Below are 15,694 nucleotides of genomic sequence, written 5' to 3'. Positions count from 1 at the left end.
AAAATGGTCGCGGACGGGAGTTTTGGTGGAACTCCTAAGGTGAAGCCGCCTACACCCCTCAAGTATAGTGGGGCGAGAGATTCGAAAGAAGTCGATAACTTCATCTTCGACATGGAACAATACTTCCGAGTGAGCGCGCTCGACGAACGTCTAAAGGTTAGCACGACGATTATGTACCTAACGGATGACGCTAAACAATGGTGGCGCTCGAAACATGCCGTGATCGAGGCAGGGACCATTAGGCTAGAGTCATGGGACGATTTCAAGTGACTCTTCAAGGAGCAATTCTACCCGGAGAACACCGATTTCCTAGGTCGAAGGAAATTAAAGAACTTGAAACATACAGGCTCGATTCGTGATTATGTGAAAGCGTATTTGGCTTGTATGTTGGAGATAGCGGACATGACCGAGAAGGATCAGGTGTTTCAGTTTATTGATGGTTTGAAGGAGTGGGCTCAGCGAGAAATCATGCGACAGCGACCAGAGTCCCTCTCGGCTGCGATGACAGCGGCTGAAAGGCTAGTTGACTATTACACGGAGCGCGAAACCTCCCAGAAGAAGGGATTCGCTGCAACGGGCGGAAGCAACCAAAGGTTTGGAGGGACGACTTCACAAGCAAGACCTCCATCTACGGGTAATAGTCGGTTCCGTCCCGGAGGTGATAATAGGAGATGGGGTCCGGCGAATTCTACTCCAACCTCTTCTAAGGGTAGTAATTCTGAAGCGTCGACTGCTAAGAAGCCGTTCACGTGCTTCCTTTGTAAAGGATCGCATCGAATGTCCGAGTGCCCTCACCAGGGGGAGTTCAACACCCTCAAGAAGAATTTATCCAAGATGTCGGTAGAACAGAATCCCGAGGGGATAGACCAGGATGCAGAGGGGTGAGATGATGATGAGGCCAGTGAGCAAGGAGAAATGGCTCGAATGGGAGCAGTCCACATGATGTGCTTAATGGGCATGGGCGTTGAGCGCTCAATGGGCATGGGCGTTGAGCGCTCCGAGACCAAGTCCACGGAACTGATGTACATGAAGATAAGTGTCAATGGGAAGGCTACTCGAGATATGATAGATACAGGGGCCTCCCATAATTTCTTCACCCCCGACGAAGCAAAGAGACTCGGAATGAAGTTGAACCGAGAAGGAGGAAGCATGAAAGCTGTTAATTCCAAGGCCTTGCCGATTCAGGGTGTCGCTAGAGAAGTGGTGATTAAGATGGGCGAATGGACGGGAAAGCTCGACTTCACCAGCATCCCGATGGATGACTTCAAGATCGTCCTCGACATGGATTTTCTGAAGCGAACCCCAACCTTTCTGATTCCCCGCAATGGGTCTTTAATAATGGTAGGATCAAAACCCTATCTTGTGAAAGTTGTTAAAGCTGACCGAAAGCAAAAGGGGCCACTCCTCTCGGCAATGCAGTTGAAGAGGGGACTTCAAAAAGGAGAGCCTACATACTTGTGTACCGTGTCCATGAAAGAAGACACACTTGCTGAATGCTTGGAACCACAAGTAGAGAAGGTGATAGGAGACAATAAGGACTTGATGCCTGATCAGTTACCTATGAGTCTTCCACCCCGACGTTTGGTAGACCATCAAATTGAATTAATCCCGGGCACAAGACCTCCTGCTCGAGGGCCATATCGGATGGCGCCTCCCGAACTTGCGGAACTACGAAGACAACTAGACGATCTGATTCGCTCGGGATCGATACGACCTTCCAAAGCTCCATATGGAGCCCCTATGCTCTTCCAGAAGAAACAGGATGGTAGTCTGAGATTGTGTATCGACTAATGGTCTCTGAACAAGCTGACGGTGAGGAACCGCTACCCCATCCCATTGGTGGCGTATTTTTTCGCCCAATTACAAGGCGTTGTATACTTCACCAAGCTCGACCTGAGATCTGGTTATCATCAAGTTCGAATTGCCGAAGGAAATGAGCCGAAGACTGCTTGTGTGACGAGGTATGTGTCTTTCGAATGGTTGGTCATGCCCTTTGGCTTGAGGAACGCACCTGCAACGTTTTGTACGTTGATGAACCATGTTTTCCACGAGTACCTGGACAAATTCGTGGTGGTATATCTGGACGATATCGTTGTATATAGTCGCTCATTGACTTAACACGTAAAACACTTGGAGTTGGTTTTCGCGAAGCTACGAGAGAACCACTTATTCGTGAAAAGAGAAAAATGTGAATTTGCCAAACCCGGAGTGAATTTCCTTAGTCACATAGTGGGCAAAGGCAAACTGAAGATGGATCCGAAGAAAATTGCCGCTATCAAGGACTGGGGAATCCCAAAGAGTGTGTCTGAGCTCCGCTCTTTCTTGGGGCTCGCAAACTACTATCGAAGATTCATCCGAGCGTACTCGAAAATTGCTGCCCTGCTCACTGATTTGCTGAAGAAGGATAATAAGTGGGAGTGGTCTATCGACAAGAAGAGGGCCTTTGAGAAGCTCAAGGAAACGGTGGTATAATAGCCGGTCTTGGCGTTGCCGGATATCACGAAGCCTTTTGAAGTTGAGACGGATGCATCTGATTACGCCCTCGGGGGGTGCTACTCCAAGAGGGTCACCCAGTGGCTTTCGAGAGCAGAAATTTTAATGGAGCCAAGAATCATTATGCGGTACAAGAGAAGGAACTTCTAGCTATTGTTCATTACTTGCGGGGATGGAGGCACTATCTCTTGGGATCGAAGTTCGTTGTCAAGACTGACAATACCGCAACATCTCACTTCTTGACTCAGCCCAAGCTGAACATCCGACAAGCTAGATGGCAAGAATTGTTGGCAGAGTTCGATGTGGAATTCGCTTACAGACCAGGAGCCGCGAACAGAGTCGCTGATGCCCTCAGCCGAAGATGTGATTTGGCCACATTGCACACGATTGCTCATTTGTCTACCACCACAGTGGCTACCGATATTCAGGCTAAGGTGAAAGAGCACCTCGACAAGGACCCGGTGGCAAGGAATCTAAAACAATTAGCCATCGAAGGGAAGACTCGCAAATTTTGGATGGAGGATGGCCTCTTGTTCACGAAGGGACATCGGATCTTTGTTCCAAAAGCGGCAGGGCTGCGAAAGATTCTCTTGCAAGAGTGCCACGATACATTGTGGGCAGGTCATCCGGGGTGGCAGAGAACCTTATGCCTACTGAAGAGAAGCTACTACTGGCCGCAGATGAAGGATGATGTGATGGAGTACACAAAGACACATGTCGATCCGCCAAAGAAGACAAGGGAGAGAAACAGAAGCCGGGGGGGCTACTAAATCCTTTACCGGTACCGACTCGTCCATGGGAAAGTATCTCGATGGACTTCATATATGGGTTACCAAAGGTAGAGGCTCTCAGTGTGATCTTTGTCATTGCGGATCGCTTCTCGAAGTATGCCACATTCCTTCCCCTTCCGAAGACGTGCAGTGTTGAAGAGACGGCCACGATGTTCTTCAATAATGTTGTGAAATATTGGGGACTACCTCAAAGTATAGTAAGTGATCATTACTCTCGCTTCACGGGACTATTTTAGGGAGAGTTATTCCAGATCCTGGGCTCTAAACTTCGGATGTCCTCAAGTTACCATCCTCAAACATATGGCCAGACGGAAAGATTCAATAGCATGTTGGAAGAGTACTTGAGACATTTTGTGGGCGCAACCCAGATGGAGTGGGTGCGCCTCCTAGATGTTGCCCAGTTCCGTTTTAATGTTCAAATGAGCTCCTCTTCTAACAAGAGCCCGTTTGAGCTTGTCACAGGTCAACAACCGTTATTGCCTCCCACAATTGTAGATTTTTATGGTGGCCGGGCGAAGAAAGCTCACGAGTTTGCTAAAGAATGGAATGTCAATGCTGAGATTGCTCGCGCTTACTTGGAGAAGGTATCCCGCCGCATGAAGAAGTGGGCAGATGCGAACCGGAGGCCAAGAGAGTTCAAGGTAGGCGACATGGTCATGGTGAAATTGAATAAGGAGCAGATGAGATTTCTTAGGGGAAGAGACAAGCGGCTAGTGCGAAAGTATGAAGGCCCCATCCAAGTGATCAAGCGGATTGGGGAAATTGCTTACAAGCTTGACCGCCCTGCCTGGATGAAGTGTCACCCGGTCTTCCATATGAGCTGCTTGAAGCCGTACCATCCAGATCCTGACGATCCAACCCGCAATAAGAGCAAGCGCGCCAAAATCCGTTCCAATCAACTTCCAGCAACATCAGCCGAATAATCCAGCCTTGAAGACTTGAAGACTTGAAGAGTTCTAGCGTTGCCGAGGACGGCAACATATTAGGTGGGGGAGAGTGTGACGATCCGCACACTTCGAACTCTTAGGTTTATTTATGCTATGTAGTTTCATTTCCTCTTGTATATTTTTAGTAAATACTTTCCTAGTTTAGCATAGTTAACATAGCTTTTCTTTTCATAAATAGATATATCGCTATTCTACACTTTCAATGTTTTCTGCTACCAGGATATAACTATCAAATTTCCCTCTTTAGGGAGTACTAGTCAATCAAAAATCTACTTCCTACCAAGTTTCCTTCTTATTGCTTGTTGTTGCTTTCTTGTGAACGACTCTTGCCTTCACTTCACTAACAAGCCCGTTTGTGTCGATCGAGACTAGGATTCCGACACCCACAACCCGAGACCGATTACGAATTCACTAGTGCTTGACAAACACTAGTGCTTTACGCTCTCGCTTGCATTCTTGTCGAGTGTTTAGACAAGGGTGCGCATCACGCCTCGACTCAAAGTTTCGGGCGTGACACTATGCAAGCCAAGTACTCCGTATTATTTTAGTTACTTGTATTATTTTTGAACTTATTATAATGCCACCACGTCAGCTGCCACACCAGCCCCAATCCACCACAAGAAACAGGGTCACAACCGGGTAACATTCATGGTTCAACTTCAACAAACACTAATATAAAACGCCGGTCAAACCCTTTCTCCGATGGTCAATGGAGGTCCGACGTGAGTCCAACTACTCCCTGGTAGTACACGGTCAAGGTCACGGTAGTAGCTAGTCTAGAGGCGGTCTAAATCACGAGTTATTGTAATTATAAGATGCATATGTTATAAGATTATATAAACTTACCTTGAGACGGTCTTAAGATGAATGTACTCTTTTCCTTTCTAAATCTCCCAATCTACTTAATTGTAATTTTCAATTTGCAATTATGAATAAGAAGCTAGGGCATCCCCTTTATATAGAATAAGGTATTTCCTTATTTTATCCCAACTCCTAACCATACTATTGTTATTAATTATTAATGACTCGGGAATAACATCCCGACACATGCATTGAAATCTCGAATACACGGCCCAACCCCATGGATCATTTGGCCCGATGCCATTCTCTCAAATTGTTATTGTATCTTATTTATCTTTTTATTTTGCTTCCATTATTATTTATTCGCAATTACTCGAATTACATAACTTAATAAATATTTACAACATGAAATTACGGGGTATTACAGTCTTCCCCCCTTAAAAGGAACTTTATCCCCGAAGTTCACCTAGAAATGCTACCAACAACCTCCATAAAACTTCATGTAACTTAATGTTACTATTTCAGCTCATAACCAACTTCATGCAACCAATCATCTCATCATTATCAATTATACGAATGTATCAAAATGTATCACGAAATATCTCCAAAATACAAGGTGTCACATTCTACCCTCCTAATAATAAACTTTGTCCCAAAGTTTTGGAACTACTACAACCAGTGGCGGAGCCAGGATTTTAACCCGGGGGGCGGACCGCGATCGGACGTAAACAACAAGTTTGTATTTCAAAACCTATTTCAACATAGGTTACAAATAAGGTCAATTTTTTTTAATAATGCATTTTAATAAAGTGGATCCGCTAAAATTACATGTAAAATATAAATAACATCCTAAAAATCACTAGTTTGTTTTCGAAATCTTTAACAATGATCGACAATTCTTCTTAGAAGCGAATTCATCAATTATCGAATCAATGTCAAACTCCTTGGCAATACCTTTCTCAACGTACACGATTAATGAATCTGTTAAATAACCATCCTCCATGTGATTACGAAGTGCAGTCTTTATCAATTTCATGGCTGAAAAAGCACGCTCTGCAGTTGCAGTTGACACCGGTAGAGTTAAGACTAATCGAACTAGTCGATCGATAAGATAATATATCTCCCTCTTTTTAGTTTTCGCAAGCCATCGACAAAGATCAGATATAGATTTTAACCTATCTAATTGAGGGTGCTCTTTCATATCAAGCAAGAAGAGGTCTAACTGACTTTTAAGATTCAACTTCTCTTGCTCGGTAAAATCCGCTGAATAAAATTTTGAAACAAGCTTGTAAATGTCATCAACCTTGAAATTTTGAAATTTTCTCTTCGGGTCAAGAGACGAACTCAGAGAAAGCAATTCAATCATTTCATCATTGAATCTAAAATCTAGCTCATGTAGTTAAGAGTCTATCGCAGCATTGAAGACATCAAATCGAAAATAGTGTAAGTTAGTGACACGATCTTTTGGTTGTCTGAATATTCCTCTCCCATAAATATAATGATCCTCCATGTTTGGCACTTCGATCTCATGGTTGTTGCAAAATAATAACACTTGTTGTAACAAATTCTCCCACCCATCATCTCTTAGCTTTTGTATCAAGATCTTTGTATTAGACACTAGGTGCATAGAATTTAATATATCTTGTGATTTTCTTTGCAATGCTTGACAAAGTTCATTTGATATCCCCAAAATCTGAATCATCGTGTGCAAGACAAGAACAAACTCAAAGGAAGTCATGTCATCATAAGCCTTATCAGCTTCTCCTCTTTTTACACCTTTTCCTTTCTTTATTACGGTCTGTAACACTGAACATGAAGCGGTATACATATTTAACAAGCTATTAAGTGATCCCAAGTGTGAACCCCATCGGGTATCTCCTGCTCGTTTAATAGTGCCTATTTGATTCTGTCCTTTCCCAGTTTCTAACTCCTCAAGTTCTATCAATCTCTCTATCTCAGCTAAATGGGCTGCTTGTAATTGATCATGCCTCTTAGCAGATGAAATGATGATATTAACAATAAATGTTAGCTTAGAGAAAAACTAATAAACAGATATCACATCCCGAGATGCTGCTAGTAAAGCTAGTTGTAGTCTGTGAGCAAAGCAATGAACATAATAAGCATATGGACATTCGTTCAAAAACAAAGCTTTTAGACCTGACCATTCTCCACGCATATTACTAGCTCCATCATATCCTTGACCTCGAATATTTTCAATGTTCAACTTATGTGCAAGGAGACATTTTTCAATTGCACCCTTTAGATATAATGCATTTGTTTCTTTGACATGAATCAAGTCAAAAAGACGCTCCTGGATATAACCATTTTTGTCAACAAATCTCAATACCACTGTCATTTGCTCCCTTTTTTAGACGTCTTTTGTTTCATCAACAATTATACAATACTTCTGATCACCAATCTCATTACGTATAACGTCTCGAATTCTATCACTATATATTGACAATATCTCTTGCTGGATTTGATGTGATATGTATGATGCATTTCCTGGAGCATTTTCTAGGACAACTTTTTCAACATCTTTACTAAAAGAGGCTATATCTCGAATAAATTCAAGAAAATTATCTCTATTAAGTGAGCCAAGACTTTCATCATGCCCCCGGAATGCACAGTGCTGAAAAGTCAACCATCTGACTGCAACTATTGATACTTTTAACTTCAATCGATTCCTTTCAATAATTTCAGGTGTTATATTATCAATCAGAGTGTCAATATGTTGTTCCATTCTCAAGAGATCATTACACTTTTTTACTGCATTTTTGTGAGCTGAGTTATGATCTCGCCCTATATGACTTAAAAAGGCACAATCTTTCCCATTTACTTTCTTCCATGAGCGAAATCCCTCAATTGTGAAAGCATTTTCCCTTTGACGATTACTTGGTTTGGTATACAGAAAACATGGGAGACAATATGCAGCATCAGTAGTCAGTGAATAATCTAACCAATCAGGAAATTGTTTGAATCAAGATAAGCAAAAGTTTCTACCCTTTCGGTCAGAAGGATATTTTGTTGTATGCCATGTGTATGGACCTTTTTGAAGAAAAGTTTTACGGATTTCATTTTGCTCTTTTGATGTTTGGTATTCCTAAATTGGCTTTCTTTTCCCTGGGTCACACTCTAAATATAACTGATCTGACACTTCAACACGGGGAACTTTAAATGGGAGCTCTTCATAAATTGGATTTTCAGTACCCAAGTTAGATTCATGATCATTAAATTCTTCTATATTTGGGTTTTCAGTTTCTGTCGCATCCGTAGAAGTTACAGTTGGATTACTAGTGTTAACCTCTTCTTAACTTCTTTTCTTGAAAAAATCAGAAATTTTCATATTCTTACTCATCTACCACAAAAAAGAATACACTATAAATAAAAATTATATCTAATTAAGCATGACAATTCAAATTTTCAATTAATACTAGTGTATACATTATAATTGATCAAATTTTCAAGTTCATGTCTACTTCTCTAACAAATTGCACAATACAAATACATAACTTATAACTCAAATAGAAGATTATAAATCAAAATAATTAAATTTGAGAACATGCCTTTGTATTGAGATTTGAGCAAATACAAAATCAAATTGTTATTGCTATTTGCTAATTGTTACGGCTAACTTACCTGCAATTGACAAAAAAACAATTGCAAAAAACCTAAGGATTAGAGAATTAGGCATAACACAAGCTAATTTGACATTAAAACTCACAAATTGGACTTTGGTTACTTACCTGCCAATGCTTTAGACATATAGACGTGAATCGACAATAATTGAAGGAGTGGAGTTTGTGGGTTAGGGCTCTGCTAATCTTATAATTTTTATTAGTGTATTAGTTTAGGGTAATAAATAGTATTTAGGAAATTTTCCTTATTTGTTATATTGTTATATAAGATAAAAGATTATTTGGAAAGAATAGTTTAATAGATAAATTTTTTCATAAATTCTAATTTTTTTTCAATTTTTTTTTTCAAAACTTAAGCTAGTATAAAAAAAATTATGTTTTCACCAGGGGGCGACCGCCCCTGCTAGCCCCCCTAGTTCCACCACTGACTACAACTTAATTAAAACTACTGATAACTTAAATACTTATAAATGATAAAACTCCCAAGTCCTCCTATCATGAGGTCTCATAGTGTCATTTCTATCACTCATCTATCATGGCTTAGAAAATAATAAAGCATTTATATCAAAACTTTTGTAAGACTCGCATTTTCAGAAACCAAAATCAAGATGTAAATTTCAAAAATCACCATTAAATAACCGTTGGACTAAATCTCGAGTTATTATACTTTCTGAAAAATATAGAGAGTTAACCAATCATGAGAAAAATAATGAACTCCAAAGCTTATAAATTCTATTTTTAAAATTTTTTACAACTCAATTGGTCAAAACAGAAACTTTACAGCAATGTGTCAGAAATTTGGGTCAACTTGCAAAAATCATAATTGAATAACCAAATATGGTCTAGCAACATGACTTATCAATTTGAAAAAATTCGTGAATTTTTTAGACAGTGGAGTTAGAATTATTCAAAAATTATAAGTACGTTTTAAATGAGAATTTTTATAAAAACATGGGTCGAAAACATGACTACACAGGAACTTTCTGACCACTGTCCACTAAAATATTTATTTCTCCCAAACCGTAAAACTTTTAAACTTGAAACCAACGACATTAGAAAGCTAACTCACAGGGATAACTCTCATAAATTTTCGGCCTAAAACAACAAACAGGAAATAAATGGCAACCAGATCAATTCGGTGCAAAATCTGACATAACAAGGTTCAGCTCTACTTTTCACTTACTAAACCACAAGTCACTACATATCCCCAACTATGCTTGTACTACTACATCTTAGTCATCACACTCCACCTATAACTAGTCTCCATTCCTAAACATGCCTAGCTCAAATCCTACTCATTACATTACAATTAATATGGTTATGAGATTCACAAAACCGCATATCGCTAAACATGATACTACTTGTAACACCCCCTCATACCAAGATACCTTACCAAGGACTACCCTAGCAAGAAAGGTTGTTACCATCTCGGTTTCCCGAGGTTAGTATATCAAAGTTACAAATTCCAAACAACATTTATTAAAGTATAAAGAGTTAGCGATTACATTATCTCAGACCAACTCAAACTAAAAGTTTAAGAATCTCAATACAACTGAAATCAAATGTAACGCCCCGTAAATTTCGGACCGTTAATATATTTCAGAAATAATTTATTAATCAAAATAAAAGTGATAATTAAGTATTTAATGTAAAAATAATTTAAAGAAATATAATTTTATTATATTTTGAAGAAAAGTATTTATTTTGATAGTTTTGAAATGTTTAAAAATAGTTTAAACCGTGTAAAATCTTTTATTTCGAAATAAGGGCGTATCGGGGGGAAAATGACAATTCGTTTGAACGTTGGGTAAACGAATTTGGAAATGGGTCGAATGAATACTCAATTTTATTGTAATCTCGTGTTTAAAGACTTTGGACTTGACGGAATTTGCATTTGACTTACGGATTTAATTATTATTGAAACGAGTCAAAACCGACTCGTTAAAAATCCCGACTAAAAATCCCGCACGTACTTTTTCCTCCTTTCTTCTCTCACGCGCGGCATCCCCTCCCCCCTATTCTTTCTTTTTCTGATTTTGTTCATCATCATCCTCAACATATTACAAAAACACCAAAACACCATTAACATAAAATCAAGCTTAAAATCGCCATAAAATCTTCGTTTCTTGTCCGTTTTTCGCATAATTTACCTTTCCGGAATCCCCTCGCCGCGATCTACGACTTAGTATGTTCTAATTTCAGTTTTCATTAAGTTATTTTAAGACCAAATTTCGGAATTTTCGGTTTATATGCTTATTATTGTGTTTTAATTGTTTATTTAGGTGAAGGATTGGAAGACGAGTTCGGGGACTCGTATATTGTAGAGGATAGCGGTTAGTTGTGGTTAGGGTTTCGGTTTTGAGGACTAATTGCTCATTTTCTAGCTTAAGGTAACATATTTCGAGTTACTCGACGAAAGATCGTCACATGTTTTTGATTCTTGTATGTTTGGTGAATTTTTGTTTGGGTAGTAATTTTCACATGTTAAACTTAGTTGCATGCAAGCTTAAATTGTGCCTTTTGGTAGTTTAAAATTATCAAAGTTGAATTGGGGACGATTAATTAATTTTCAGACGGTCTTATAATGTATAAAAATGAAAAAAAGAGAAGAAATGGTGCGGCGCAAATGCGGCGGCAGAGCCGGCAAGACAGCCGCCCGGCCGGTCTTGGGGTTGGCCCGGTCGTCCGTTGCTTGTTTCGCGGTTTTCCATGCTTTGTCCGTCATTTTAAGTTCATCATGGATATAGTTAGAATGAGTATACATGGTTAAATTTGTTAAGAGAATCATAAAAGTAGCTAAAAGTTATGCTAATGGTAGAAAAATTATGTTATATTGACAATTATCACATGTTAGGATAATTTACAAAATGAAATGGTAATTAATAGGCTCAAAATAAATTTTATAGCTATAATTGAAATGTTTTGTTGATTGTCTGCTAAAACCGAGCCTTAGTCCCTTTGATCGATGCGATGTCGCTTAATTGAGTGATTGGTCACCGCAATTTGACCCGCACTGCCGCAGGCTGGGGTTGCGGGTAAAAATTCGGTTGAATGAATTAGATAATCGGCCTTTTTCTTGTTTTAGGCCATTTATTATATCTCTATTTCACATGTGTAATTAGTTGAATTTAAATAGTTTCTTATTTAGTTAGTTGAATTTAAATAGCTTCTTATTTTGTAGTAATGGCCCTAGTTTTCCCTAAAGCCTTTTATATTGTTATAATTGCTAGGATTGGAAATTAGTATTGAATTCTTATTGAGGAACCGTTGGGATTGTATCTTTGTAAATAGACATTTATATAGCTTTCACATGATAGAATGTTAGAATTTATGTTAGTAAGTAGGACTTTTTGCCCTCTTAAGGTTAAGTGGGTGTCTTACTTGACTTATGTGGTGAGTTTTGGGTGGTGTGGGCTAAAATATTCAAGCTGGGACTAGCTGTGACTAGGTCCTAGGTGAGTATTTCGGCCTTCATCATAGATAGGTCTTTATAGTCTCTGACGAGTATATGTTCACTGCTTGATAGCCTTTGTGTTCCTGACTAGTGGATGTTTATCCAAGTTGGGGCATGACCTCAGGTACTAATTTTGATAGTATGGGGTCAGCTTAAGTACTAGCCGACCCTTCGGTGGCGTCCTTAGGGTACTCACTTCACTTTGTTTTAAAAAAAAAGTTGTGAGTCTTGGGTGCGGTGGTGTGTATCCGCATGTCTAGGTCTCATGATTTTAGGCTAGGGTTGTGTTGTCTCTTGGCCATGTTTTCTTAATAGTAACCGCTGAGCCAAGATACCGGTTCGATTACCTTCCCTACCTCGTGGTATAGACTTGAGTTACAAAGTGACTATTGACGGGACTAAGAACTTATGCCTGTCTTTGATATATTGCCCTTTCTTGTTTGATGATTCTATGAATCATAGAAGGTGAGATGCAAGCCGGCTATGGTTGATAGAGTTTGGATTACAATTTGTTATATGATTCACATGATAGTTAGTTGGGTCAGTTTAGGGGTCATTTGTTAGAATACATGATAAGTAAATGGTTTATCAAATTGTTTACATGTTACATTACATGTTACATTAATTTTGACGATTCGTGGCTGGGAGGACTCGAAGTTACTCCCCACTGAATTGTGGCTTTCGTGTTTGTATAAAATGCGATTGACAGGTTGTTGATGCTTTGTTGGGGGTCACAGACGGCTAGTGAGCAAGGAACCTTGGACCTAGTTTTGGCTATTTTATTAGTAAACCTTTTACACTTTTGGTTTGTATATAATTTGAAGGGACATATGTCTCCCTTTCTATTTTTGGTTTGTATCCTTATATTTCCGCGTCTTTAGTTATATATGTAAGTTAGTTTATCACCAAGCGGGGTTATGACACTCTTCTTGAGTTGGAAATGGTTGTGAATGGTTTAGTTAGAAAAATTTTTGAAATTGCAGGTTTTGGACTAGTTGAACCATTTACAAACATATCCTACCAGTTTTTCTGTAGAATTTACGTATATAATTAAGGCTAGATTTAAGGGTGTTATAGTTGGTATCAGAGCCTATTGCTCCCGATGCACGTTTGTGCACCCCACTTAGAAATCACTTGACCTTAAAATAATAAACTTGAGAGAAGGGTAGGATGGGTAGAATTAAGATTTTATGTGGTAGTCTGTTTGTGATTGCTAATTGTTAGGTTTGTTGATTGTTAGTTATTAGTTTTGGTGCCACTAAAGGTTGGTTATGCCAAATGTAGAATGCTTCCACTTTCTTGATATTTCTTTTCGTATTCAGTGTATCTTACCTTAATCTTCCATTTTCGTTGGTCATTCGTCTTTCAAATTCCTCTTATCTCGCCTAGGTAACTACCTTTCAATTCTTTCTCCCGTTTCATCTTAGGTTCGTCTTCTTCTTATAATAAAGTCCATGTGGACACTTTCCTTTTATACCGCAGGATAGTTCCCTTGTCCAAGAGAACCCAGTTTTGAGAGAATGTAACTTTGAAGGGCGTGAACGAGTTGAGAAATTGATTGGTTAAGGTTTGAGTGGTATAGGAGAATATAACTTGGGATCCTTTGGTTAATCTTGTTAGTTGTGCTTAATGTGAGAGTTTAGTGAGTTGAGAAAATACCTTGGGATTTATGTCTATAGAGAGCTTGTTTGTTATAGATGATTCAAAGATGGGTACTAACTTAGAACATAGGATGGAATGAACCTAAGCTACTCCATTTGAGAGTCTCGATATTTCTTGTGGAGAATTAAAGGTATGATAGTTAGCCCTAATCCTTGTGGGCCTTGAAAGGAATACAATAGGACATTGATGTTGCTTAATGGATTGGTATTGTACTTTTGAATTAGTTAGTTTGTTAAACCTTTTAAGTTGACCAAATCTAGTATAGAGTAGCCCTTGTTGACCTTATAAAACATATCTGAATTTGGGAATTTTGGTGGAATGTTGTTCGATATAGTTCGTGAGTTCAAGGATGTGATTCCAATTTATGGTATCGGAAACTAGAAGTATTAAGGGGTGAGATGATGGAGTAAACAAGCCAGGGTACTTGGAGATGACATAGTAAGTGAAGTTCAATGACGAGAATTGTAAAGGAGATACTTTGGGACATGGATGGTAACAAATGAATTTGTGTGGTGAATTGATTTTGGCTCTTAGAATCAATTGAGTTGAGGAATACTTACCATTGTGGAATCCTTGTTAGTCCTACGATGTAGTAGACATTTAGGGCTTTGTTGAGCACTTTAGTGAAGTAACCTTATCATATCGATCATAAGCTTTGATGAGTGTTTAGTAAGCGGTAACCCTTTCATTGTGCCGCTTCTATTCTCCTTTCCTTCTCTTTAACGATCATTGAACCTTGTCTTTATGCTAAATTTTACGTATCTTCTTCTTTCCCGAGATATCTTCTTAACTCGAATACCTCTTATTTTTGTCAACCGTTGTCTTTACGGTCGACTCCTTAGTTTCCTAACTTGTCGATGCATGCACCCTTCAAAAATGTTTTATGTTACTCTTATTCCGTTATCACTCCTTACCTCCTTAGTATAGTTGGTACCCTGTTGACCATGTTTACAGAGTTTGTAAGATGTGATTTGAGGATATAGGTTTGACTAAGTAGCCGAGTTTGGGTTGGGCTTCCATAATCATTTTGGATATGAGGGTTTGATAGTGTATATGTTATCATGTGGGAAATGTTAAATGTGGGATTATTTGTTGGTTTTAGAGGGTGATATTGATTACTACTTGAAGTATGTTATGAGAGTGAGAGTAAGCTACATTGTTGGGAAGTCTTAGCACTTGTTTTGGTAACTAGAAAGGGTAATGGTATGGATGACACCAATTGTTAGGCTAAGGAACCTAATTTCAATTTATGGTTTTAGAAACTCTGAGGTGATAAAGTGTTGTTACAATTATGACCTTGTACCTTGAGAATTTGATGGTAAGTAAGTTTAGGATATCAAATTTGAAAGAATACTCCTTGGGGATGTTGATGACCAGAATGGTTTGGTGATGTGATTTGGCATTCTAGTTGACTCTTGAGAGTTCTTGAGTTTAGAGAGACTTAGTGTTGAGAAGAATTTGTTAATCCTATAGTTTTATAGACCTTGAGGTCGCATTGAGTGCTTGAGATGATGAGATAATGTTGGAGCTGGGTGTAGTTCTGCTTTTGAGAATCCTTAATAAGTAAAAGGATAGAGAAACTTGAGATCCTATTGATTTTTCATAATTTGAGGTTGGTATGTTACTACCTTGTTTTGAAATGAGAACCTTGTGGAATTTTTGAGGAACCCATAGTTGACATTAGTGGGATACAAATACAGCTTTGTTGGAAGTCTTGACCTTAGGCTTGTGAAAGTCGTTTCGGGATGTTTGAGAATTTGGAGCGTTGAGATCACACTTATAGTGAAATATCTTGTTCCAGGGAATATGTTAGGAAGAAGTAACATAAGCGATTGAGGAGACTCTTGGGAGTGATGTTGTTATTGGAGATATGAGTGTCTGGCGTTTCCTTGGTGTCTAATCTCCCTT

At 38.9% G+C, this 15,694-nt stretch overlaps 4 protein-coding genes and 1 long non-coding RNA gene across 5 annotated transcripts; 2 read left to right on the top strand and 3 right to left on the bottom strand.

The window, feature by feature from the left end:
• Positions 1–915: 915 nt before the first annotated feature.
• Positions 916–1,791, top strand: LOC141587600 (uncharacterized). Its single transcript, XM_074409074.1, has one exon. It carries the CDS (start codon positions 916–918, stop codon positions 1,789–1,791), a length of 876 nt encoding a protein of 291 aa, XP_074265175.1.
• Positions 1,792–5,891: 4,100 nt separating this feature from the next.
• Positions 5,892–6,398, bottom strand: LOC141587599 (uncharacterized). Its single transcript, XM_074409073.1, has one exon. It carries the CDS (start codon positions 6,396–6,398, stop codon positions 5,892–5,894), a length of 507 nt encoding a protein of 168 aa, XP_074265174.1.
• Positions 6,399–6,431: 33 nt separating this feature from the next.
• On the bottom strand, positions 6,432–7,388 carry LOC141587597 (uncharacterized). The gene is made up of 2 exons (XM_074409072.1): positions 7,146–7,388; positions 6,432–7,061 (listed from the first exon to the last, which is right to left on the bottom strand). Exons 1-2 carry the CDS (start codon positions 7,386–7,388, stop codon positions 6,432–6,434), a joined length of 873 nt encoding a protein of 290 aa, XP_074265173.1.
• Positions 7,389–7,400: 12 nt separating this feature from the next.
• Positions 7,401–8,797, bottom strand: LOC141587596 (uncharacterized). Its single transcript, XM_074409071.1, has 2 exons — positions 8,779–8,797; positions 7,401–7,987 (listed from the first exon to the last, which is right to left on the bottom strand). The coding sequence occupies exons 1-2, from the start codon at positions 8,795–8,797 to the stop codon at positions 7,401–7,403; spliced, it is 606 nt and encodes a 201-aa protein (XP_074265172.1).
• Positions 8,798–10,413: 1,616 nt separating this feature from the next.
• LOC141658628 (uncharacterized) lies at positions 10,414–12,969 on the top strand. Its single transcript, XR_012549319.1, has 3 exons — positions 10,414–10,855; positions 10,953–11,060; positions 12,834–12,969. It is a non-coding gene; the product is annotated as an uncharacterized LOC141658628 (long non-coding RNA).
• The last annotated feature ends 2,725 nt before the right edge of the window (positions 12,970–15,694 follow it).

Source organism: Silene latifolia, chromosome 6 (genome assembly GCF_048544455.1).
Source record: "Silene latifolia isolate original U9 population chromosome 6, ASM4854445v1, whole genome shotgun sequence".
Taxonomy (NCBI): domain Eukaryota; kingdom Viridiplantae; phylum Streptophyta; class Magnoliopsida; order Caryophyllales; family Caryophyllaceae; genus Silene; species Silene latifolia.
The sequence above is the reverse complement of the archived record's forward strand: the minus strand, read 5'-3'. Positions and strand labels throughout refer to the sequence as shown.